This window comes from Arachis stenosperma, chromosome 1 (genome assembly GCF_014773155.1).
Source record: "Arachis stenosperma cultivar V10309 chromosome 1, arast.V10309.gnm1.PFL2, whole genome shotgun sequence".
Lineage (NCBI taxonomy): Eukaryota > Viridiplantae > Streptophyta > Magnoliopsida > Fabales > Fabaceae > Arachis > Arachis stenosperma.
In genome coordinates this window covers 57,160,622-57,188,249 of record NC_080377.1, presented here as the reverse complement: position 1 = coordinate 57,188,249, position 27,628 = coordinate 57,160,622, and the positions used below count along the sequence as shown (strand labels likewise).

General features: G+C 30.5%; 1 protein-coding gene across 1 annotated transcript; it reads right to left on the bottom strand.

Annotated features, from left to right (window-relative positions):
- Positions 1 to 9,873: 9,873 nt before the first annotated feature.
- LOC130943515 (AT-hook motif nuclear-localized protein 1) lies at positions 9,874 to 15,224 on the bottom strand. The gene is made up of 5 exons (XM_057871425.1): positions 14,673 to 15,224; positions 12,389 to 12,456; positions 11,828 to 11,959; positions 10,933 to 11,094; positions 9,874 to 10,566 (listed from the first exon to the last, which is right to left on the bottom strand). The coding sequence occupies exons 1-5, from the start codon at positions 15,079 to 15,081 to the stop codon at positions 10,330 to 10,332; spliced, it is 1,008 nt and encodes a 335-aa protein (XP_057727408.1). The 5' UTR covers positions 15,082 to 15,224; the 3' UTR covers positions 9,874 to 10,329.
- Between the last annotated feature and the right edge of the window lie 12,404 nt (positions 15,225 to 27,628).

Below are 27,628 nucleotides of genomic sequence, written 5' to 3'. Positions count from 1 at the left end.
GCTATTTTGTAATTGCTGGTTGCAGGTTTAGTGTGATTATTGGTTAATGTTTTGTAATGTTTGGTGCTGAATGCTGATTGTTAAGTTCAGATATAGTTGTTTATTTTGACTTGCGTAAAGAGACTTATGGTCATTTTTCCTGCCTTATACCGATTCAGATGATTATTTTCAGAGGATGAGCACTTATTTATGTATCTTGAGAAACTGTCTTTTTGTGTCTTATGAGCATTTGGTGAAGCCTGTATTGTACCTATTCAAAGCTTAGTTTTACCAAATGGTCTTCAAAGTAACTCATCCAAAATGCTACTGCACAAATCCAAGTTTATTGTCTCTAAAAGCCTGTATGCACCTTCATTTGGTGAAGCCTTTCTAGCACTAGTCCACTACCAACTTTGTTATTAATAATGTTATCAAATTTATTTATCCAAGTACTATGTTTATTTTTTAGTTGGATTTACGAAAATTAATGTGATATTCTTCCTATTCTTGTCAGATATTTCTTTTAACATTTTGTGTACTTATGAGGAATTGTTCTTGCTTGGTATCATGCTTTCATCTGGCAATTTTGCATTCAATATAAAAAAAGGAAAATCTTAAGAGAGTAATTCACCACTCCATTAGAAAAACTTCATACTACCTTATACACTCAACTTAATACTTGCATATTTATAATTTATTTTTTATTTTATTTTAAAACGGTTTTTTCGGTTGAACCACCAGTTAGACCGATTGAACTAGTAAACCAGTGAACTAATAACTAAAGTGGTTTGATGACCAGTTCGGTTCCCAGAACCTTGATTGGAAGAAGTGGAGAAAGAAGAATGCAAGAGTGGAAAATCATAAAGAAGTGGAGCTTAGAACTTCAAGATGCCCGCGTACGCATCACTTTTGCCGCGTACGCATCATCTGATTATCGCATCGTCCGCGTAGGCGGATCACATTGCCGCGTACACAAAAATCCAAAATCGTGCCTCATTAGTGGAGCACATGGGAGAAATTTCTGAAGCTTTTTTGACTCAGTTTCAAGCCCAATTCGAGAAATAGAGGCTGAAGGATGAAGGAGGCCAACACACAACATAACATTAGATAAAAATTACATAGTTTTTACTTCTAGAGAGAAAAAAATCTTTCTTCTTTCTAGGTTTTATTGTTCTTTGATAAACTTTTGTTTGAATCCATAGATTAGATCATGTTTACATCTAATTATACTATCATAATTGTAGTTCCTCTACTTTAATTTTGCTTAGTAGTCTTGTAATTCATTCGATAAACTCTTTATGATTTCTTTTGTTGGATGACTTCATTAAAAATGAAATAAAAAATCTTAATTTATTGGTGAACTTCTCTTATATAAATTATCCATAATATAAGACAATGAGCTTGTTTTTCTCTTTCATAAACAAACTAATAATTGCAATTAGTTAGAAAATTTTCTATTTCTTTTTTATAAAAAATAATTTTTACTTTTTAACTAAAAAAATAACTTTAATATTTTCACATGATAAATATCTACATATATAAAAATTTGTTGGCGAAACAAGTAAGTGCTAAGTGTCTTAAAGTAGGAGATAATTATTACAATTCCATCAATTCTACATCATCATGCTATACGGAGTTAGATCATAGTTTTTTAAAATTGCAGCTTTTGCAGCACTTTAATAGGGTTTTAGTCAGAAGATTATAGTTGGTAACTATCAACTAATAATAATTAATACTAGTTTAAAAAAAATTATGATTGCCAACTATAATCTCCTATCTAAAACCATGTTAAAGTGTTGCAAAACATTGCAACTTTGAGAATTCATGGTTTGACTCTCCATAGCGTGTCACAATGTGAAGTTGATAGAATCGCAATAACTGTCTCATGTTTTGGGACATTTATCACTCGTTGGTTTTGCCAGCAATTTTTTACATGTATAAATGGTTATCATATACACTAGAGTCTCAATAAAAAAATGAATAAAAATAAAGTGGTAGATCAAACCCAAAAAATGAGAGATAAAAAATAAAAAAGAATATTTTGAGGTAAAAATATTTTCATCGCTTTATAAATGAAAAAATTAAAATTAAAAAAAATATTACTTTTAATTTTGTACTATCTTTTAAAAAAATTATTAAAAATATTCAACTAGCTATATTTCGATATTTTATTTTTATTTTTAATAAAAATAAAAAAAATCAAATCAATCAACCCTTAAATTTTTTAGAATGTATTTTGTGACAGATGAAAAAAGTAAATTATATATTTTTCACAGGCTGTCTTATTTATAAAATAGGGTAAACTATTAAAAATAGACTCGACTAACTTTTTCGTTGACAAAAATACACTCGGATTTTGCTATCGGCAAAATTGTACTAAAATAATTTAAAAGCGCGACAAAAATATCTAACATTAAATATGTATTTCTAAAAAATATTTTAGAGATTGAATTTTAATGCAAGTTTTTGCAAACATGATTAGAAAAATGAGATATTATTATTGTTAAAATTTGGTGATTTTTGACTAAGTATATATTTTTTGTGATTTTTTAAGAATAAAAATATCTCATTTTTTTAATTATACTTGAAAAAAATTACATCAAAATTTAATTTTTAAGTATTTTTTGAAAATATATATTTAATATTAAATATTTTATTCTATTTTTGAATTATTTAAAAATCTTTTTTGTTGATAATAAAATTCGAATATATTTTTGTTAATAATAAAATTATTCAAGTGCATTTCTAATTACAATAATAAATAATAATAAATAGAATCCGAAGGAACCTGAGAAAAGTGAAAGACAAGTTCAACCAAGGCAAATGTACCGCTTATATAAGACAACAAAGATTGATGTAACTCGATGGAAGAATATGTAATGGGGCGTTGACGAATTAAAATAGCCGAAACTCGAAAGCAACAGAAAGGAAAAATGCGACACCCCACCTTCACGACGCACCTATCTAGTATCTACATATGCCAACAGATTTTGATGTTGATGTTCATGTTTCCTACACGACAAAACACCCCTGCATTCTCCCAAATTAACTAATTAAATCAAACAATAAAATCAACCATGTCTTTCTTTCCTTTTCTTCTTTTACTTTTTATTTTTATTTTTTACAAAAGAGTTAAGTAAGTTTGATAATAGGTCATTCTATCATTATTAGGATATCTGTCCAAATTTTGAGATACATTTATATAGCTCTCAAAATAATTTGTATTAAAAAAAATATAAAAAATTAAGTCTTAGTCAGTTAACATTATGTCACGATAAATTTTAATATATTATTGTTGGCATTCAAAATCGAAATTTCGACTTAGGTAAATGTCGACATAAAAATTGTGTCAACTTGGATAATTAGGTGAAATTAGTAAGAGAAGTAATTTGGCCTTTGAAATGAATTTTTCGACACTGCGATAAATCTTGACAGGAGATTGTATTAAGCTGAAAATTAAGTTAAAGGGTCAATCGAAGGTGCAGACTTAGCAAGAAGAGTCAAAGTCAAAGATTGCCAACATTTGTTGGTACTAGATAGTTTTTTTGACTTAGATGAGTTTTGACTATAGAGTCGAATATAAATTGTATCGATCTGAAGAGTCGAAGCTAGTAACAGATACATATGCGAGCAAGTAGAAGTTGAAGAAAGATAGTGCAAAAGCGTCAAGGTTGAAGATTATCAAAGCTAGCAGGAAAGTCGAAATCGAAGATTTCAGCATAAGCAAAGTCGAAGTTGAAGTCGAAGTTGAGGATTTCAGCACGTGAAAAATAAGTTGAAAAGCAGTTATTGTTTTTCCTTGAACATTAAGGCTTTTACTTGACTCTCAAGCTGAGTTGACTATTACTTGATCCTCAAGTTGAAATGAAAAACATTGGATGAAAATTAAGGAACAAGCCGCAAAGTGAATGTGGGGTGAAGAACTGTCAAATCCTTCCTCTATAAATAGGAAGATTGAAGTCAAAATAAGCATCCATTCTAACCTATTCTAAAGCCACGTCAAAACTCTACAGAAATTTTCAATCACACTGATGCACGAAAAAGTAAAATGCTTGTGTATGTGAGTGTTGAATGGCATCACCATTTTCTTTCAAGTTCTTTACTTTCCTTTATTTTCTTTTCCTTTAAGTTTTATTTTCCTTTGTTATTTTCCTTTCTGTTGGTTCATCATTTCTTTCGTTATTTCCATTCCTTTTAAGTTTATTGTATCTTTTATTACATTTATTTTCATTATTTTACCGTTATTTTCTTTATTCTTATTTCATCTTTATTTTCATCTTCTACACAAGTTCTTCGATTACCACTTTGTAATTCACTCTGCAATACCATTTTGTAATACATCAATTCAATCGAGGCACTAAATAAGTAAATCACGGGTCAAACACATCCTTTGAGAGAGGAGTCATATCCACTCCCCGAATGAGATTGTGATACAAGCTTGTTTCGACCCTATCTATCGAAGTCGATGAAAAACAAGTGAAACAAACCGGCACACCCATAGGACCCTGGGTAAATTTAATTGCCGTATAACTTTGCATGCAATTGCAAAGTTGTAAGATTGTAAGTATGTCCGATTATGCCTGTACTTCGACTAATGGGTCGAATTCTGAAGGGGCAGGCGAGGCTAGTATAAGAAATATAGGAGTCGAAGCTACCCCTATAGTAGTCAGTGATGGTCGACATGGTACTCATGTTGTGATTACAGAAGGGAAACCTTCGACATGGCCCCAGTATGAATTGCCATATAATTATTCACTGCTGTTTGAATGAATCCTGAAAGTGGTTGCGTGAGGACTAACCCATTGTATAATTCCATGCCTCCTCCTGGATACCCCACATAAGGAGGGTATAACCCTAATGTTTTCAACTATAATTCTTATTAGCATCTTATGAATAATCCCCCATACTTAGGGTCGATACACATGCAGTCGATACACGTGTAGTCGATACCTATGCAGCAACCTCAACCTACGGTGTTAGGACAAAACACCATTCCAAATGTAATTTTAATACCTAGGAAAGTGTCGACTGAACCAAGATGGTTGACTACTACGGCTAGGGGAGAATCTATCTTCCCTGAAATGTCGAGACACATTCCTACAAGTATAAATCCCTCAATCGCAATCGAGTTGTTAGCTGTGTTTCGACAGCAAATAGAGGATAATCAACATGACTTAGTCAATATGCTGACTCAGCAAATGACTACAGTCTCGAACCCTATTCTTGAAAACAATACTGCTAGGATAGTGCAGGTAGCACAACGTGTCGATGATATTGCAGAAATTATCAATCGACCCTATAATATCCCTCTAGGTGCCAATGTAAACAATGCTCTAGTAATATTGAATAGAGGGAAAGATCCTAATAGGGTATTGGATGAAGCTAGAGCTAACAATGCTGCCTAGGTTTATGGGAAAAATATTACTCAGGCTGTCAAATAAATATTGAATCGAGCTGGCCTTAATATAGGAATAACTAATCAGCCTTATTTTATTTCTCCTTTCCTTGACTATGTCTTGCAAGCTAAATTGCCAAGGGACATAAAAGCTCCAAAATCTCACTAGTTTTCAGGAGAAAGTGGAGAGTTGACAGTCGAGCAGATTGCTCGTTATACGGTCAAAATAGGGGAGTTGGCAAGCAATGAATATTTAAAAATGAAATACTTCCCCTCCTCTTTGACAAAGAATGCTTTTACTTGCTTTTCAAACTTGCAGCCCAACTTGATACATAGCTGGGTACAATTAGAAAGAGGCTTTCATGATCATTTTTTTAAGGAGAAATGAAGGTGACTTTGATTGATCTGTTCACAGTTAAGAGAGAAAAGTCTGAGTCGATCAATGACTATTTAATACATTTCAAGAATATGAGGAACAAATATTTTACTCCTATTCTGGAACTGAAAGTAGTCAAAATGGCTATCAATGATCTCGAATTTTCTATTCGAAAGAATCCGGTGAATAAGCAACTCCTCGACTTAGCTCAATTAGCTGACAAGGTTCAGCAAATTGAGAAACTGAATAAAGAAAAAGAGGAATATGAGTCAAGCGAGAAAAAAAATATTTTCTCAATAAAGAAGTTACTTGTTTTAGAATGCATCATTAAAGAAAAGTCAAATAATGAAACTACTTTTGCAGCTGAATTAAAAGATGGACCTCCCTATGTGTGTCGATCTCTTAATCTAGCAAAAGATTAATCTCCTATATTAGGAGAAAGAACTTATTCCTTCGACCTGACTAAAGTAGATCAAATATTCGACATGTTATTAAAAGACAAGCAACTCGTTCTCCCTGAGAGAAAACAAATGCTTTATGTAACAAAAATCAAGAATCAGAAGTTTTGTAAATTTCATCAAGCTCCTGGACATCATACTAATAATTATGTACGATTCAGGAATTTAATTCAGAAGGTGATTAAGGATGGTTGACTCAAGTTTGCTGCGAAACCAAAAATGAAAGTGGATACAGATCCCTTTCAAGTACTTTCAAAATTTGCTAAAATCGAGGAAATGACTTGCTCTATTAATATGGCTGCTGTCGACATAGTCAATGAAAAGAGTCACGTCAAAATTAACATGTTTGAAGCTGAAAGGCCAATTTATTCGAAGGTTGGGGAAGATGTGCTAGATTTCTTTCTGGGTCAAACGGATGAAGATAGAAGGATTGGAGAGATTGAAGCTGGCGATGGACCTTGCTATGTCAAACAGATGAATGTTAGCTTCAAGGAATATCAATCTAGTGTTCGACCACTAGACGTCGATATAACCACATGTGATCCATCTCTCATCAAAGGTTGCTATATGGGTACCCATGGTATTAGATTGGTCCCTAAGGCCAAGGAGGACTTGGCCGCCAAAGAAACCATCTAATGGAAGTGTCGAGCCACTAGGCTCGACTCTCGGCCTACATGGCTAAGAGGAAGGACTGTACTGCCTGTACAGGGGAGTGTGCATTGGATTGTACATATGTTCTTGATCCCTTATAATTCAAGAAGTCTGATTTAGTTTCTAAAGATTTGCACAAATAAACTTGTCGAGCTTTAGACAGGATATTTTTCAGGTTGAAGTCGGTGTCATCAAAATTCAAATCTCCAATTTCTAGAGAAGGAACATTAAAAAATGGTCCTATGTTCTGGTCGACAAATTTCTATGTCGACCCTTAATCCTAGTTGACAAATTTCTGTGTAGACTCCATGTCCTGGTCAACGAATTTTTGTGTCGATAGTCCAGTAGTAGAAGTTATAGCTGTAGTAGTCAATCTTGACCCATATCCAAGACCAGATTCTTGGTGAGTTTTAGCAACACTAGGAAGAGGATATAGCAAACCTGGAAATAGAAGGGTATGAAAGTTAGATAGCAAGTGAACGTTTATTTAACATATAATACCATCTTAAGAAAGATACCAGAGGAAAAGTTGTTAAAGTATGAGATGTTACTGTCGATGGTGGATTCTGAGTCGGAGTCGCAACAAGGGTAGACAAACTAACAATAGGCTAAAGAATTTCTATTTCAACATGAACAGGATGATCCACTTCCCGATCAGAGGGAGTGTTGACATGAGCAACTTGAGAGGAAGTCCCTTTTTGGGATTGCTTTGACTAAGATGGCTTTGATTGCAATGCATTAGAAGAAGGTAAAATTGCAAGTATAAGAGATCATGAGAATAATTTAAATGACAATGCAATACTTTTGAGGAGGTGGTAGGTCAAACTTTCTGAACCTTTGGTGTTCCAGCTCCCATTATAAACATATATAAAACTTGTATTTTTTTTTTCACAAAATAACAAGTTTTAAAGGGGCATTTGTTGGCACTCAAAATCGATATTTTGACTCAGGTAAATATTGACTCTTTGAAGGTCGACATAAGAATTGTGTCAATTTGAATAACTAGGTGAAACTAGTAAGAGAAGTAGTTTGGCCTTCAGAATGAGTTTTTCAACACTAAGATAAATCTCGAGAGGAGTTTGTATTATGCTAAAAATTAAGTCGAATGGTCAGTCGAAGGTGCAAACTTGAGCAAGAAGAGTCAAAGTCGAAGATTGTCAACACTTGTTGGTGCTAGATAGTTTCCTCGACTTAGATGAGTTTAGACTATAAAGTTTCGATACAGATTGTATCGATCTGAAGATTCGGAGCTAGTGACAGATGCAGACGCGAGCAAGTCGAAGTCGAAGAAAGATGGTGCAAGAGCGTCAACGTTGAAGATTGTCAAAGCTAGCAGGAGAGTCGAAGTCAAAGATTTCAACATAAGCAGAGTTAAAGTTGAGGATTTCAGCACGTCGAAAACAAATCGAAAAGCAATTACTGCTTTTCCTTGAACATTAAGGCTTTTACTTGATCTTCAAGCTGAGTTAACTATTACTTTATCCTCAAGTTGAAGTAGAGAACATAGGGCGAAAATTAAGGAACAAACTGCAGAGTGAACGTGAAGAGAATAACTGCCAAATCCTTCCACTATAAATAGGAAGGTTGAACTCAAAATAAGCATCCATTCTAACCTACTCTAAGGCCACATTAAAACTTTGCAAAAATTTTCAGTTACACTGACGCATGAAAAATGGAGTGTTTGTTCATGTGAGTGTTGAATGGCATCACCATTTTCTTTCAACTTCTTTATTTTCCTTTATTTCCTTTTTATTTTTCTATTTTCCTTTAAGTTTTATTTTCCTTTGTTATTTCTCTTTCCGTTATTTCACCATTTCTTTCGTTATTTCCATTCCTTTTAAGTTCATTGTATCTTTTATTACATTTATTTTTATTATTTTACCATTATTTTTTATTCTTATTTCATCTTTGTTTTCATCTTCTGCACAAGTTCTTCGATTACCACTTTACAATTCACTCTGCAACACCATTTTGCAATACATTGATTCAATCGAGGCACTAGATAAGTAAATTCTGGGTCGTGCTCATCCTTTAAGAGAGGAGTCGTATCCGCTCCTCGAATGAGATTGTGATACAAGCTCATTTCGACCCTATCGGTCGAAGTCAACGCAAAACAAGTGAAACAGTTACATATAACGATGTTTGTATAGTATTCTATAGTGCTTGAGAATGCTCTGGATGGTTCTGAAACGTTCTAGAATATCCTGGAAGGTCCCGAAAAACTCTAGAAGATCATAAAAGACTCTAGAAGATGATAGACTATTTTAGAAGAATATGGATATATGATAAGTATAAAGAGTAGTAGAATAATCTAGAAGTATATAGAGAAATGTGGTAAGTTAGTTATTTATAATGAATGTTCTAGATACTCGATCTGGACCGTTGATTAGATTTAATTTAACCGTCCATTGAGGAGGTGGATGGTTATAAATAGGGGGTGAGAGTTAAAATTTTGGTATATAAGTCTTTTGTAACAAACACGTGAATAATAAAGTACTTTTTTCCACCAAAGCTTCCTTTCTCTTGTGTTCTTAGCCTTCTACCTAAATATTGAGGTTAAATCTGAGTGTTCACGATAGCATTGAGATGTGTCTAAGATCGTGACAATTATCTTACTTTAGAATTTAAATTTATAATTTAAAATAAATAAAATAATTTTTAAAAAATTAACTGATATTGGTTTAAAAAATATTAATTTTCTATCATTTACTTTTTGTATTATTGTAACTTACTTACGAGACCGTTTCTTATAAATTACATTAGTTTCTTATAAATTACATTAACGAGATAATCTAGTATTTTTTCTTTTGGTTAAATGTACATTTATAATAGGATTAAATAAGTGTTAAAAATGAGGTGAATTATATGGTAAAGATGTAAATTTATAGATTTTTTCTTTTATGGAATGAAATAGTACTTAAGAAAACTAGGATCCATATTTTGAACAGCAGTAATATAATAAAAAATAACTACAAAAAAAATTTATACTCTCTCTATAGAACTTTAATTTGTATAGCAAGTAGAGTGCCCCTAAAAATGAACCTTCGTTGATTGTAATACTCTTCCTTGTTAGTAATGATTAGTTTCCCAATTTGCAAGTAGCAATGGTTAACATGGAACATTTAAGGACATGGGTTGACCAGTTTGAGTTTGAATTCAAAAGATTAGAAATCAATCAAATCATTCTCAAATTAAATTGTCATCATAGAAGGAATAAATTCGCTTTTAACAATCTAATGACATAAATTCATGAAGAAAACATACCTAATCAGCTAAATCAATTCTACATGGACAAGAACCTAGTGAGCCTCTGAAAACATTACGGTTCCAAAATAACACATTCAATAATGTTACAGACATAACGAAATAAACAAGTCCAACCAACAATTAGGAACCCAATTACCACATTGTCAGCAGCAATCATGAAGGCAGATTGGATCGAAGCCAGAATAGCGCCCGGCATCAATTAATTACTCTCCAGGAAGCGACACATTAATGTCCGCCGGCTTGTTCTTATTCACATCTGCAGGAACAGCAGACCAACTATCTCCTCGGAAGGAAGCCTGCGATTGCAGAACAGCAACTGGATCGGCCGTTGACACAGGAACACTCGCAGCCGGCATCACAGTTGATGCTATAATATTAGGTTTTGGTTTTCTTGGCTTTTGCTCATGTTGGTTCCCTGCTAGAAAACTTCCAACCACTACCTGAAATATGTGAAGCAAAATGGAAATAATTATCAGAGCCACACTATAAATAAATAAAAACACAAAAATGCTATTCAAACACCAAAATCAGTCACTAATGTATTTGTGTATAAATACATGTGTGATTTAATTTATTTTCAATGTGTATTTGTATTCCAACATGTATTTTATACTAGTAGCTGATTATGGTGTACACATAGTATAGTCGTAAAAAGAATATATAAAAAAATTCCTATGAAAGGGTCTTTAGAAAGTGAAGCACCAATAAGCAATAACTCTAAAAAATGATAATGGGAATAAAATTACAAGTAGAATATAGAAACTTCTTTTTCCATTCTTATATAAATTTATGAGTAGAGAACACACCTGCACGGGACTTGCAGCCACCAATAGACCAGCGACTCCACCACCTATAACTCGTCCATCTGGACCTGCTAAAGAGACACTCATGCCACCCGATCTGCTTCGTGTTCCTGCACTTTCACTTGGTGTGAACGAGCCGCTTAGAGATAGAATTTCAAAACGTCCCTGCAGAAAATGCAGCAAGAAGATCTGAATTTCAACTGTGATTCTGCTATACTTAAGAACCTGAATGCAGAATGAAAAGAAACTGGAAGATATGCTAAAATATTTCCAAAACAAAAAACATGGAAATGATGAGCTACAAAAATGAAATGCAAAATCGATGTTAAAAAGTGCAAGAGCATAAACAATCAACTGTGTAGACCACACTCTATAGATCATCTATTTACGTTCTGTTTTTGGAACAATAAAGAACCATATTGATTTTCAAATCTAGGTTTCCCACTAGATTTTACATATTTCCATAAGAGGCATTCTATTTACATGCAATGAAATCAATACTACCTTCGTTTGAAAACAACGGTCCATTTCGACAAAATCGTACATTGAAAAATAACTGTCGAGTTTTACTGATTTTTCAATGTACTGCTTAATCAAATTGATAGTTATTTTGAAACAAACGGAGTAATAACAACAGGAAGAGTGAATCCATGTAACTACACCATTGGATGAGTTTTTCAAACATCATTTTCAAGAAGATGACCATGTAAGTTATGAATATCCTGAAGAATCAAATAATTTCTGAATGAACAACAAAAATCGGCTGCTAAGAAGCTTAGTGCAAAGTGCAGTTGGTTAAATGCCTGTCCAAGCTTATATTTGTCAACATATAACTAGAAGAAGATATTCATTAGATTAAAGAAAATAATTCTATCGAATTTCACTATAAATACTTCACCTCATACGTCAATGTGCCACCAGAAGAATCAGGCTGACGAAGTGTAACACTTGATATGACTCCATTTGCTGACAAAATGCATATAGCTCGTGGGCCTTGCTGAGAAAATGATATTACCTTCATAGTAACATCCTAAGACAACCAAAACACAATTATTGTCAACAATAACATGCACAATTTACAGTCATCGTAGCAAAAAAGAAAGCAAGTTTAGCCACCAAAAAATTAACAAGATCAAGTTATTAAATTCTCATAATGGTCATCCATTTGATAAGTAATCTCCTGTCTGAAACACGATTGTTACTTCATATGATGAATTAAGGAATTGCATTACCAAAGAAAATGTCATCAACAATTCTCCACCATTTTTTAGTGTTGAGATATTAATAAATCGTCAGAAGAAACTGTTTAAATTGTGCTTTCAACACATGAAAAACTTCAGATAAGGTGTCCCGTGTCACTAACATAACTTTTGCTGTTCTCTGACCATGAATAACAGAAACATTCTTCACACTGAATAAAAGCAGCATGGCACAGGCAAATATGTATTTCTAAACTTACCTCCCCAGGATTAACAGTGATGAAATGGGGTGTGAAATTAGCACCAACCGAGCATGCAACCCATTCACCTGAGAGTAAAAAGAAAAAAAAATGTAAGAAGAAATTCAAATAATTATCAACAAAAGTTTTCCCGGTCAAATCAGAAACATAGAGTTTCAAAATTTCCATCACAAATCTCAAACCAAATAAAGAATGTGAAGAATTAGACCTCAGTTACTATAAAAGTAAAATAATATAAACAGTAAAGTATATTTTTTGTCCCTAAAGTTTGGCAAAAGTTTCAAAAATACTCTTAAATTTTGTTTTTTTTTCAATTTTGTCCCAAAAGTTTTCGATTTGCATTAACTATACCCCTGGCCACTAATTATTCAAAAATTTTAAGACCAAAGCAACGACAATTTCATAAGGACAACCTTCCAACACAAGCGAATCAAGCATAATTTTCATACAATTTTGTTGAATTGGTCTTAAATTTTTTGAAAATTTAGCTATCATGGGTATATTTGATGCAAATCGAAAACTTTTGGGACAAAATTAAAACAAAAATAAAACTTAGGAATAGTTTTGAAACTTTTGCTAAACTTCAAGAACAAAAAATATACTTTATCCTAATATAAATAATAAAAAAGATGAAACAATAATAGCTTATGTGGTTATAGTAATCTTAGTAAGGGAGTGAAAAGGATGGAAGGTGGTCCAATTGTTAGGGACAAGAGAGGCCATGAAAAATTATAGCATAAATAACTAGGCATTCTATGGAGTTGAGATGTGTTATTTATACTCATTCTGTCTCATACACAAAGCCCACATACACTCATTCACCTTTAGATGAAGTGTGAGATCTTCGTTGAATGGTTCCTACACCTCGTCCAAGGATGAAAAAGTGTGTGAGGACTTGATTGACCAAATAGAATAACTATACAACACATTTCTATTAGTAATTAGTTGGCTTTCTTATCAACACAAGATACTATGATTTGTGGGATTTATATAGCCAACCCCACCTATGAAAAGATTTGGATGTTGCACTTTGTTTTTAACGGAGTACAACACTGCCATTTTAGTGATTAAGTCTCAATTAGGGTATAAAAACTTCAAAGATAATGCTAAAAAAATCTAGTGGTTTTCGGCATTTGCAAGGAAAAAAGAAATTAAAGCTCTGCATAGACTTTTAAGCCAATGGTACATCAAATAAATTTCTTCATTTTCCATTTCTGTAAACCTTCATATATCGGCCAACTAGAGCATAGTCAGAAAAAGTGATTGAATTTCTTTTCAACAAAAAAAAAGTTTCTAAGATTTTCTTTTTCAGAAGTAATAACCGAATTCAATATCATGCAACAAAGAAGAACTTTCACAGAATTAATTCTATGAATCTATGTCCCGGGAAAAAATTATGGAACTATAAAACTATTCCAATTAATAAGTGAGTTTTTTTGGAGGGTTATTTAACTGATAAATACGTTAAATCCCGGAATCAATTTGTTTATAAATTAAATTACCACCCCAATCTAAATCTGCAACACAAACATATGATAGCTTGCAAGCAATAAGTATCCTAACAGTCCACATCATCCATGCTATCTATGAAGGAAGGACCACATAACAGCAAATGCCAAATACTGAATAGGATTTTATGTGAGAAGAGTAAACAAGATGAGTTGATGTCAACTTGGACTTATCATCTCTTTGGATAAAATACACGTGCACAATAATACATAGAGGAAAATGTCTGTATGATATCTTTTTCTTGTGTTCATCTTAATCGACAAAAAATAAGATTCTTTTTTTTTTTCATTTTGTTCCTATTTTTGCTGCCGATAAATGGCCATGGCTTTTTTATCCCCTAGGAACTGAAGACTGAAGTGCTAATATTTGAAACCGCGACATTAGAGCTAAACCTAACACACGAGACTTAGCCTGTTTATGCTAAACTAACCCCTTTTCGGGTTCTGTACTTAGCATCAAAGATTTAAACTTTTGAACTACCATATAACAGCCACAATTAGAGAGATTCCACGGTCTCATATCATAGCCAGCCACCCCAACAAAGTTAACCTACTTTTCAGTGCTGCCTCACAATAATACCACACTTACATGCTATAACTATAAGAAGAGCACTCAATCAAATCACACTCAGCTCCCACTCTCTCTCTCTCTCTCTCTCTCTCTCTTCTCTCTCGTTGAACTCACTTCCATACAAGCTAAATTATGATTCCAAGCTTTTCTAAACCCAAATCTTTTTCTAGATAAACAGAGTTTATGCTAGTTTGTGTGTTCTTACCTAAATTCTCAACCTCAAACTTGGCTCTGCTCACGGTACCAGCTGCCTTCACCTTCCCGCGCTTCGTCTCCGCCGAGAAATCGATCACCGGCGGCAACGCCAGCGGTGCCGAAGACGATATTGGCTTTGGGGACAGCGCCACCACTGACCCGTCTGGGCCATACTTTCTGGGCCGCCCTCTCTTTTTCTTCCCTAGCGCTGTTGCCGGAGGCGATGTCATCTTCGCCATATGTGGCGGAGGATGCGGCAGAGCACCGCCTTGGTTCGTCGGAGCTGGCGCAGGGATTGGCGCGGCCGATCCTCCTGCTGGAGAAGGGTTCTCTGTCCTCGGAGCTATTTGATACTCCGACGGAGCATCTGATCCGACCACCGTAACGCCGCCGCTGATGCCGCCGGCGCTCGACTCCATGGTTTGAAACTACTTTGAAAATCTCAGCCACACAAACACCACACACGTCAATTTTTCATTTCTTTTTTTCTGCTTCCTCTTCAAATTCAGTCACTCACTCAAAGAAACCATCACAAAACTTTTTCACTATTTTTTCCAAAAAAAAAAAAAAAAAAAAAAAAAAAAACTTTTTTTCGAAAAAGAATATTTAAGCACAAAAATTAAAAATCAAAACTGAAACTTGAGAAACTGACATGCAACAAGTAGCAGAAAGTCTTCAACTTTGCAACATTTACATGAATTTTACTTGATCAAAATTTGATATCAGAATTGCATGTAATTTTTTTAAACAAAAATATTGATGCAAATTTTTTTACATAAAATTAATATCCTGAATTGTAAGAAAATAGGCTGGTGCAGAAAGAAAAAGAAAATATGACAAAGAGAAAAAGAGTGAAATTTGAATTTCCAATGGAAATGAAAATGTTAAGATAAAATGAATCCTTTTTGTTTGTGGAGGTAATTGGGGTTTTCCTTTAACTTTCCTAAGACCGTCCAAATTGAGATTAAAAAATTAAAAAGATAGAAAAGGAGATATATTAAATTGGGTGTATAAAAAATTATTTTGTTTAGAGATATTTAATGCTAAAACAATATTTAATATATGATATAATTATTTTGTTTTGGTTGGAATCTGGTGTAGAAATATATATAAAAAATAAAAAAGTTGTTGGGAAGGAACTTCTTTTTCTTTCCGTCATAAAATATATATTTATACATATTGTGTTAAAATATAAAATTAAAAAAGAAAATAAAAGAATCACTCCCACACATGTTACCATATGGTTTTAGGTGAATGAAAAAGTTAAAAATAGGTTGCCAAGAAATAAAGAAAACTACACCGGGAAAAGAAAAGGAAGGCATGGTAGGAACTAGGAAGTCTCTCAAGGCAAGCCATATATGACAATATCGTAATAGAATCAAATATTAACTAAAGATTTTTTTCCCAATTGAAAATTAAAGGCAAAGCAGGAAGAAAATAAAATGAAAAGGAACTGTGACCCGCATTTTTACTTCGGTTTTTTAGGCCTAAGCACTAAAATAAATATTTTTTATAATATTTTATTTTATCATTGGAATAAATTGTAAAGCAAGGCAATAGATGGCCTTTCATAAATTCTCCCTCCACTTAATGAAAGCTAATTTGAAAGTATATATGATCAACCAACAAATTAGTAGTAACAAGGGAGTAACAACCTCTAATCTTTGCTTAACACAAACTCAAACGACTTCTTTTCTACTTTCTCAAGGGTCTTTATTTGCCTTCGCTAATATTTTGACCTCATTCAAGCACCTTTTATTTTCAGGGGAAAAAAACCGGTAACTTGCGGCTACCTCATTCAAGCACCTTCTAGTGCAAACGGTTTAATAAGAAATTGAGGAAGTTTGGAATAAGTTTTAAAATTGTTTTTAATATTTAAATTATTTTATTTAAATTTTTAACTTTTTAAGATTGTCTTAATATTGTTCTCTAATTAATGATATGTTAAGGTTTTAACAGAATTGATAGTGAGATAAAATTGAGACAATTTTAAAATATTATAGACTTAAATAGATTGAAAATATTAGAACAAAAATGATATATTATTCTTAGAAGAATTATCAAATCAAGTAAAATTATAATGAATTTTAACGATATAAATTGCATTATGAATTTAAGATTTTTACTCATATTAGTAGAATAACTAGTATATAAATTTTCGAAAAAAAAAGAACATGCACATATACAATAAAGTATAAATTATATCTTTTTGTATCTAATATATCAAAATTTTTTAATATTTAATTTAATTAAATTTTATTTTTAATTTTTTTAATAAATTTTATTTTTTTAATAATTTTAATTTTTTATGACATATAATCATTTATTTTTTTTTAATTTTACTCTTAATGAAAAGTAAATTTACTTAGAATAAAAATAATATGATTAAGAGTAAAATTAAAGAATAAATTTATTTAGAATGAAATAATATGATTAAGAATAATTTACTTAGAAGTAATTTAAAAAATAATTGAATAATTAGTTATGGTAAAAAAATTAATATTATTAAAAGAAAAATTTAAAATTAATTTTAAAATTAAAAATAAAGTTTAACTAAATTAAATATTAAAGAATTTTTATATATTAGAGACAAAAAAGTATAATTTATATTTTATTGTATATGTGTCATGCTCTTTTTTTTTTACAAATTCATGTACTAGGCATTTTACAATTATTTTATGATGAGTAAAAATCTTTAAAATTAAAATTAAAAAAATACATTTAGAATGAAAGTAATGTAATTAAACGTAATGTACTTAGATATAATTAAAAAATAATTAAATAATTACGTACCAAAAATTGATATCATTAAAGAATAAAATTAAAATTTATTTCGGAGGTAAAAGTAAAGTTTATTTAAATTAAACATTAAAGAAGTTCGCTACATTAGAAACAAAAAAGTATTATTTATACCATTTTACCTAATTTGGTATGGTAATTCTTCTAAGAGTAATGTATTATTTTTGTCTCCAACTTTTTTGTCATATTTAAGTCCTTAACGTTTCAAAATTGTAACACCTTACCACACAGAGCCTTATGCTTAAGTCATAAAGCTGATGTGGCAAGGTATTACGACCTCTAAAAGTAAAATATATATAATAATAATATCAATGGAAAGAGATAGTATACTAGGAGTCTTGAAAAATAGATAAAACAAAATTTGTGGAATAAAAAAAAACGCAACGCTCAGGAAACGTGGTTACTTGCATGAGAAGAAAACTAAAGCTCAGTACTAAATATATACAGATGACACGAGTAGACGGTCAATAATACAAAATAAGAAGTTCCTGACTCAACCTACGAAGTCAAGGCTGGCCGGAGAATATTTATATACATATATACATATTCCAAAAACCTAAAATTCATAAATGAAAACCCTAACTCTCCTCAAACCTCTAAGAGGAACAAAATAAACAAGTTATTCGGAGAGAACGTTAAGTACACATATACAAAATCTAAACAGCAAAGAAACCCAGAAACCACTTCGCTTCAGAAATCCAAATGCCTTCCGAGGAGCCTTCCGACCTGCATCTGAAAAACAACAACACAGTATGGAGTGAGAACCGGAGGTTCTCAGCATGGTAAAGGTGTCATGCGTATAATAAATAAGGTTCTGGGAATGCCAAAGGCAATCCTAGAACTCCGTCATATAATTATAAAACTTAGTTTCTAAGCAAAAGCCATAATTAGGGATAGGTAACCTAAGCTATTCCTATACTTACTCAAATTCAAGCCCAACATAACCACCAAACCTTTTTCACCCTTTCTCCGTTCCTCCGTCATCCATAAATCATGCAGAGACAAGCAACCAAACAAGTTCACGCACAAGTAAGAAGTAGATAGAGCAAATAGCAAGTATAGCAAGTAGCAGAATATATATTTTCAATTAGGCAATCTCAGATAATGCATAGCAGTCAAAGCAAACAAATGCACAAGATGCATGTCTGTTCTATGGCTGATGATATCATCTGTCGGTTATATAGCCAACCCGACACGTCTTGGTAGCTAACTATAGACTGAAACACCCATGCGGAGCAAGTGGGTTTAAGCTACAACCCCCTTTACTACTACCCGCTTAACCCAGAGCCAGTGGAATAACCACTACTGCGGCTACTACCTAGGCGGGTGTTTAAAAGCTCAACCTGGAGCAAGCGGAAGATCCACTACTGCTGCTACTACCTAGGCGTCACAAACATATATTTATTCAATTTAAATCAAGCATGATCATTATCGATTCTCAAATATTAACCTGGAGCAAGCGGGACGAACCACCATCCTTGCTACTACCCAGGTATCTCAATCATACATCCATTCATAACAAATGAGTTCAATCATCCGTCAATATATCACTATCACTAGTGCTCATCATTTTCATAACATTTTCATCCTTCCTATTCATAATACATCATTTTAACCTTTACTTCACCTCTAAATTACTTTATTTTCCTAGTTTCAACTAGCTGCTAGACTTAGTACTATACCTTAAGTCTAAAAGGGAGAAAATGGAGGTTTAAAAGTGAAAATCTGGTTTTAAAAGCCAAAAATCCAGTTTTGCAGCAAATAGAGGTCACGCGTACACGTGGGCCACGTGCACGCGTCGTGTGAATAGCACGTCACGCGTACGCGTGCATCATGTGTACGCGTGATCATGCACATTGACTTTTCCAAAACCTTATATGTTAGTTATGTGGGCACCTTGCTAAGGCATACTGGAAGCTTTTGATAGCGGAGATCCTTATCTTTGGGGCTTTATTTTGGATATATGTATATACATAGATACTTTTATCTCCACTACTTATGTACTGATGTATTAACTTCCTCTTACAAGTTATTATGAAGAAATAGGTTCTATAACTTTGTATTTTGGGTTTATTCTTGGGTTCTTTTATATATATGTTATATAACTATGTGCTCAAGCCAGTTTATCTTCGCGAGCTGAGTCTTGAGCTTTAATATTTGTACCTTGAAACTCTCTTTCGGCTATATCTATATTATCTTCTCTTATCTTTTCCGTTTATCGTTTACGTATTGTGAATGTTGTGCTTTTCATTTTACCGTTTTCGATTTTAACTTTTCTTCAAAAGCTCCTAGTTATAAATCTTTTTCACTATATTATGTATATAAAATTTTGCTTTACAAAAATCGTTTTAATTTTGTCACGCCGTCAATTCTATTAATCTTCAATGGCAGGATAACATTGAGATAATTTTAAAATATTAGTGACTTAGGACGATTTAAACGTTAGGGACAACTTTGAGATTTACTCCAAACGTTAAGGATAAAAATGATACTCTACTCTAAGAAATATAACATTTTTTTTTCTTTTGTAAACATGAAAAAATAAATTTGTGTTTCCTAAATTACCATATTCAAAATGTTTTGGACAATAAATAGTGTAAAAGAATATTTGGTTTTAAGTGTTTAATGGAGATTTACAACGTTTATTATTGAGTATTTATTTATTTTGGTTCTCAAAAATTTTTTGGATCAAACACTTTAATTTTTAATTAAAATTAATTATTCGATTAGTCCCTAATAATTTCTTTCAGTCATTTAGGTCATTTACTCCGTCAATTTTAATGGAGGATAAAATAATCCCTGACAATTCTAACGGGGGACAAAATAGTCTTTAACCCCCTCTGTTTGGAAGCGACACTATTTTCTCTCAATTTTTATCATATCTCGCATAATCTTAACAGTCTAACACTGCAATTTTAAGCTACACAATGCACATTCTACAACGTCAATATTCACAAGAAAAAAATTCTCAACTTGTTCTCAACCAATTTATACTCAAGAAACTAATGACTATGTCTCTCAAGTACTTGTTGTCGTTGATGGATCCCATGAATCTAGACAGCAGGTCCGATTTGTTAAGACCCGTCGTCGTCACCATCTCCCTCCTCCTCTGTCCTATTATCTCCAAAGCCACATTTCCACCACTCTGATCACTTCCTTCAGTTTCTTCTCCGAACTAATATTTAGTAATCGCTTTAGTTTTCAAATGAGTGGTGATGATGACATTGCTCACTGTACTGATAGTAGGTTGGATGCAAGGTCGAAGCTTTCTGCCAGCTTGGACTACGAGAGAGAAGGAATGAAGCACTTAGGATCTATTTCAAATGAGAATTTGCATATGATGTCGAAGGAGAATTTTCTCATGATGTCCTAATATCCAACAATCTATATTGCTTGTCGGAGAGTGGAGAGAGGTGTGCCCTTAAGGTAGTTGTAGAACATGGTCTTAAGGATGTGGTAGACATTGTCAGGATTGGAGGTGATGCTATTATCGAGGACGTGGAGGTGGATCTTCTGGTGGGTAAAGTGCGGAGGAGGTAAGTGTACTAGTCACATAGATTTAGAAAGTGTGTAGTCCATGACATGTAGGTGTGATACGCGTGGCAATTACACCATGGCTTGATCTTGGAGTTGAAGAGGAGGAAGGAGAAGATGGAGAAGAAGACTGTGAAATTGAAAAAGAAGAGTATGAATATTAAGGTTATGCAAGATACGATGAAAATTGGGGGAGAACGGCGTCATTTTCGAACAGAGGGGGCATGGACCATTTTGTTCCCGTTAGAGTTGACGGAGCAAAGGACTCAAATGACTGGCGGAATTAGTTGTTAGAGATCAATCGAATAATTAATTTTAGTTGGGGACTAAAATGTCTGGTCCAAAATTCTTTGGAGACCAAGATAGGTAAGAGTAAATGGTCAAATTATTCCTTGAAAGATAACTCATTTTCTAAATTAGTCTTGAAAGATTTTTTTTAATCAAATTTGTTTTTTAAAGATTTTAAATTAGTCATGTTAGTCCTTCCGTCACTTTTTTTGTTGATGATGTCAAAATTTGCTAATGTGGTATGTTAAATGATACTACGACATACACTTAGGAGTTTTAATTGACTATTAAGGTAATAAATTTATTAAATTAGATCAAATCAAACTTAATCGAGAAGAGAATTTGAGATAGTGAAATTTCTCAATTTGGTGTTGATTTGATCTAATTTTATAAATTAACCATGTTAATAGTTAATTAGTACTATTAGGTATGTATTGTGATGTTACTTAACATATCATATCGATAAATTCTGATGCCCGTTAGTAATAGAAGTGATGAAATAACTAACATGATTAATTTAAAATTTTTAAAAGATAAATTTAATTAAAAAACAATTTGAAAACCAATTTAGAGAACGAGTAATCTTTCAAAAGCTAATTTAACTATCTATTCAAATAGATAACAGAAATGTTTGGTAACCAAAGAAATCAGTCAAAAACAGCCATAACTTGCCTTATTTAGTATTCATTAATTGTTGCGATAATTAATAAATATTAAATAAGGTAAGTTTTGGCTTTTTTTTTTATCTACCTAGCATTATCCATAGATAAATACTCTTTATATTTTCTTATATATATTGTATTATTAATGTGTTTTGACTTTTGACCGCCTTTCTTTTTATAAGGATTATTTAACTATTCTGTATCCTACTAACACGTGTTAAGGTTACAAAATTTTTTATTGAAGATACAAGAAATTTAAATTTATAATAAATTTATTTAAAAAATTTAACTTCTATTAATAATAATTTTATTATATGTTTTTAAAGGATATATTAGTTAAATTATAAAAACATACTCTATGAGCATTAAAATTAATTGTTATGAATTTGTGAGTATTTATTTCGTTATTTGTATTTCATGATTTTTTTAGCATGTATTATTCGTTGTTAAAATAATCAAACTTTTTCAATTGAATAATCAAAATTTTCTAAATATAAATAATAAATCCTTCTTGTACTTTATAATTTTATTTATATTTTAATTCTAAATATAAACCTAATTTGACTATTGATTATAAATATAAATAAATTTGATAATACCATTTATAAAGTTTAATTATAGGATAATTCATCTAAGTAAATGAAATGAAAACTAATATTATATAAAAGTCCTAAATGTAAATAAATTATATGTATGTTTCATATGAATGTTCTTAATTATAAATGTAAATATGATATTATTTCATATTTTTATACAAATAATTATATTAATTGATAACTAATTTTTAATATTGATGAGTATGACTATCTTTAATAAAAAAAGGCCTTTATTTAACGTATCTTTTTCTCTCTATTTAAATAAAATTTTGAATAGCATAAAGTAAACTTTTAAAAAGAAAATTAATTTACTCTTTAAACATTTATAACTATACATTGTACTAATTAATTTAAAGAGAGAATTTAAAAAAAATTGTGTCATTAATTAAAGGAGGAAGATTATAAGAATTTAATTGGCTAAACCAACTATTTTTCTTCTCTATGCGTATAAAAGGTAAAATTAAAATTTCTAACCTTTTGTAAATTTTGAGGTTCTTCAACATGACAATTAAACTAGAATAAATAAATATAGAGATCGGAATCTGATTTAAACAACTAAAATTTTACAATTATAAATAATTACATTCATAATTTCTTCTTTTTTTTTATTCTTTCCAATTTTCTTTTTACAGATTGCTACCTATATTATGTTGGTTTAGCTATGGTTGATGATTTGAGTTCGTCAAAAATAATAAATCTCATAGATATATGTGAGAAAAAATCTCATAAATATTGATATTTTACTATACATACAAGTCTTTTTGATAAATAAGTCTAAATAAATTAACTTTAATCAAACAAAATTCACTTACATAACGTACGCATGAAATCACGTCGTCTCTCCTTTAATATTTGCATCCCGCATTTTTTTTTCTCCTCCTCCTCCTCTTCTTCCTCCTTTTTATCTTTTTTCTTTGCGTTCCTCCTCTTTTTTTTTTTTTTGCGTTCTTTTTTCTTCTTCTTTTTTATGTGTTTCATTCTCCTATTGTTGCTGTATCTTTTTTTTTCTCTTCCTCTTATTATTGATGTTGCAACATTATATATATTTTTTTCTTTGTTTAATTTTTTCTCCCAAAAAAATTATGAAAAAATAAAATAAGAAGATAAAAAAAGTAGTAGAAGATGAAGAAAAAAAAGAAAAAGAATATTAAATTATGTAAAATTTATTAGTATAAATATACTAAAAATTCTTAAAAATACATAATATTTGCATGTATGGAACCCTAGTTAAAAAAGTTTACTATCTCTTCTTTCTTTGTTTGAATCTCGCCAGCTATTATAGGAGAGTGACGGTAAACACACAAATTCCACTCTCTTAACTGTAGTGTTAGCTGGTATATGTTTGAAATGAAAAAAAAAGCGAGATTTCAAAAATCATTTAAATAAATTTTTTTTTACACAAAACAGAAAAAGGAGAAGCTGAGCTAGCTAACCTAAGTCCGTTGCTAAAGTTCTCAAAATAATGCTGATTTTTTTTCTCTTATTTCTTTCTTTTTTTAGTTAAATAAATGTAGGTTTCTTTTTTAAATAATTTTGTAGTATTATGTGTTTTTTTCTTTTTGTTTGATTATTTTTTTTAATCTTGTTAAGAGAGTAAAATAAGAAAAAACTTGAAAAGATAAAATAAGAAAGAAAAGATTAATAAAAAAAAAAGAAGAAGATGATGATGATGAAAAAAAAGAAGAAGAAGCTGCAAAAGATGAGGAGGAGGAAGAGGAAGAGTTTGAATTATGCAGAACTTATTAGTACAAATATATCGAAAATTCATAACAATACACATAAATATATTAATTTTACACCAAAATTTGCTACAAATATACAAAAATATTTTTTAATGCTGCATTTTTTTCTTCTTTTTTTTCTTCTTTCTTTCTTTTTTTAGTTAAATGAATGAAGGTTCATCTTCTTCTAAGTAATTTTGTAGCATTATGTATTTTTTTCTTATTTGTTTGACTTTTTTGTTTTTTTCTTGTTAAGATAGAGAGTAAAACAAGAAGAAACTTGAGAAGATAAAACAAGAAGGAAAAGATAAATAAGAAAAAAAAGATGATGAAAAAAAAGAAGAAGAAGAAGCATTAGAAGATGAAGAGGAGAAAGAAGAATAGTTTTAAATTATGCAGAATTTACAGTATAAATACACTAAAAATTCTTAACAATACATATAAATGTCTTAATTTTACACTGAAATTTACCATAAATACACATAAATATTTTCTTTAATACTGCATTTTTTTCTTCTTCTTCTTTTTTTTATTTCTTTCTTTCTTTTAACTGAATGAGTGTAGGTTCATCCTCTTCCAAGTAATATATATATATATATATATATATATATATATATATATATATATATATATATATATATATGTTACTTCTTCTTCTTTGTTTGATTTTTTTTCCTTTATTCTTGTTAAGAGAGTAAAACAAAAATAAACTTGAGAAGGTAAAACAAGAAAAAAAGATTAATAAGAGAAACAAGATGATGATGATGAAAAAGAAAAAGAAACAACAAAAAATGAGGAGGAGAAAGTATTTTGAATTATGCAGAATTTATCAGTATAAATATACTGAAATTTCTTAACAATACACAAAAATATCTTAGTTTTACACCAAAATTTTGCTATAAATACACATAAATATTTTTTTAATACTACAATTTTTCTTCTTCTTTTTTTCCTTATTTCTTTCTTTCTTTTAGTTGAATGAATGTAGGTTCATCCTCTTCCAAATAATTTTGCAGCATTATGTGTTTCTTCTTCTTTATTTAATTTTTTATTTTTATTATTGTTAAGAGAGTAAAACAAGAAGAAGCTTGAGAAAATTATTCTATGCCAAAAATTTTAGATCAGACAACGTCATCAATATGGCAAAAATTCTACGATAACGTAACGATAATAATGACAATGACGATACGTATAAGAAAAAGACGACGATAACTATAACGATGATGATAATGATAATTAAAGATGATGGAGAAGAAGGAGGAAAAGGAAGGAGGAGAAGGAAGAGGTAGTGTTGGTGCCGATGATAACGAAAGAAAAAACTAACGAAAAAGAAGGAGAAGGTGCAGCAGGGCGCATGAGTGTAAATGATTTATTAGACTTGTTTGATTAAATAACTTGTATGTAGAAATTAATTCTTTACTTAAATTGTTCATAACATATTAACAGCTTCTTTGAATGTTATTAAGTGGTTAAAAAAATATATTTTTTAATAAAAATTTTTTTATTTTTTAGTGTATTTAATAATTTTTTAATAAAAAATAAAAATTCTAAAAAATTGAAAAAATAAAAATTATAGTTTATATTTTTTAAAATAAATATTTTTACTTAAAAAAAGTTTTAGCATAATATAAAAAAATATTTTTATATTATTGTATTTAAATATAATTTATCTTTCCTTATCAAAAGGGACACAATTATTTATTTATTTATTTTGTCATAATTATTTAAGTTGTTTATATAATAATAATGATAATAATAATAATAATAATAATAATAATAATATATAAATGCAGGGTAGCTAGCAAAGTGTACAAGTAAATCATGTGCATACATGACCAGTGCTTCCTATTGGGTGCACATGATGCTAGAGTAGAAAATTTAGTGGCTTCTCACCTTTCATAGTAGTGCTAATTTATTATCCTTTTCCCAATAAAATTAAATTGTTATTTTAAGCACAAGGTGGAAATGGAATCATGCCTGCTTGAAACTCAAGTCTTGATAGAAAGAAACCATTTGGATTTATTAGCTAAATAAACAAACAAAACTAATGTATGCTGCTTCTTTTTCTTCTTTTTTTAAACGAGAAGCATGTTTATTATTATGATGATCAAGAATAAACATGACTCTAATACCTTAAGGAGTTTGCCCACTTAGCCCACGCTCAATAATTCTGTTGATTTTGTATAATATATACGCGTTTTAGGGCACAGGTTAAGTATTGAAAATGGATCATTATTCCATATTTTTATAAATAAAGAAGAACTTAGAAGTTAAGTATCGAAAATAATAATGACTAAAAGTGTCTTTTGTTACGATTTGTTTTGGAAAAGAGGCTAATTATTTTTTTTCTCTAAAATAGAAGAAGCCACCAGAAATAAGTTTAGAATAATGTTATAAGGATATTTAGAATATATGTACATAAAAAATTTAATTAACAACTTAGTTATTTGTATACTATACATTAAAAATATGTAAAATAATAAAATATAAAGATATACAAAATATAATATTAATTTGGTGGATGTAGCTGAATCTTTTTGTGTATTTTTTATTAAAAAATATGTATAGGAGTCTAGGACTTTGATTGTGCAATTAAATATTTAACGGTTAAAATTAATTAAATTTTCTGTTAATACTATATATTAAGTGAAAGATTTTTCAAACTATATATATTATGCTAAGAACCTAGAAAAGCATTTTGACCCATTTGGAATTATGAAAAGTTTTAAACTGAGTGTACAGGTGATATTATGATTATTATCAAGTAGTTTAAAAAATTAAAGAAAAAAGAAGAAAGAAAAAGAAATAGTTTTACACTAAATTTGATTTGTCGTGCGGTGTTGTTATCTAGGGTAGAATAATATATTCTTTGACTAATTCAATAATACTTATGAAAAATACCTATAAAAAGATATGAATCTAAAATATAAATCTAATACTAACACTATAAAAGCAGAAATAGTTTTTTATTCAAGTCTTCGACAATTTTAAAAAGGATATCTTACAGGAGATCTAATTGATGATCCAACTATCATCCAATTTATTTGTTTTCCTTAATAATTATATCATAAAATATTCTTAATGATTGAGCTTATTTGCAATTAAAAATTATATATACGCATAAGATATTCGCTAATAATATGAAATATGAAAAATCGATATCAATTTACTTCTAAACAAATTATATATTAGGAAGTCACATTGCAACGAATAGTTTCAACCAAGTTACCATGAAAAAATATGTTTTAAAAATTAGGATGAGATAAGAACAAACTTGATTTTTGTGCTTTTATGTGAGAAAAAAATAAAAATATTATATAGGGTGACGAGTATTAATTGCACACTAGCTTTCCGCAACTATACGTT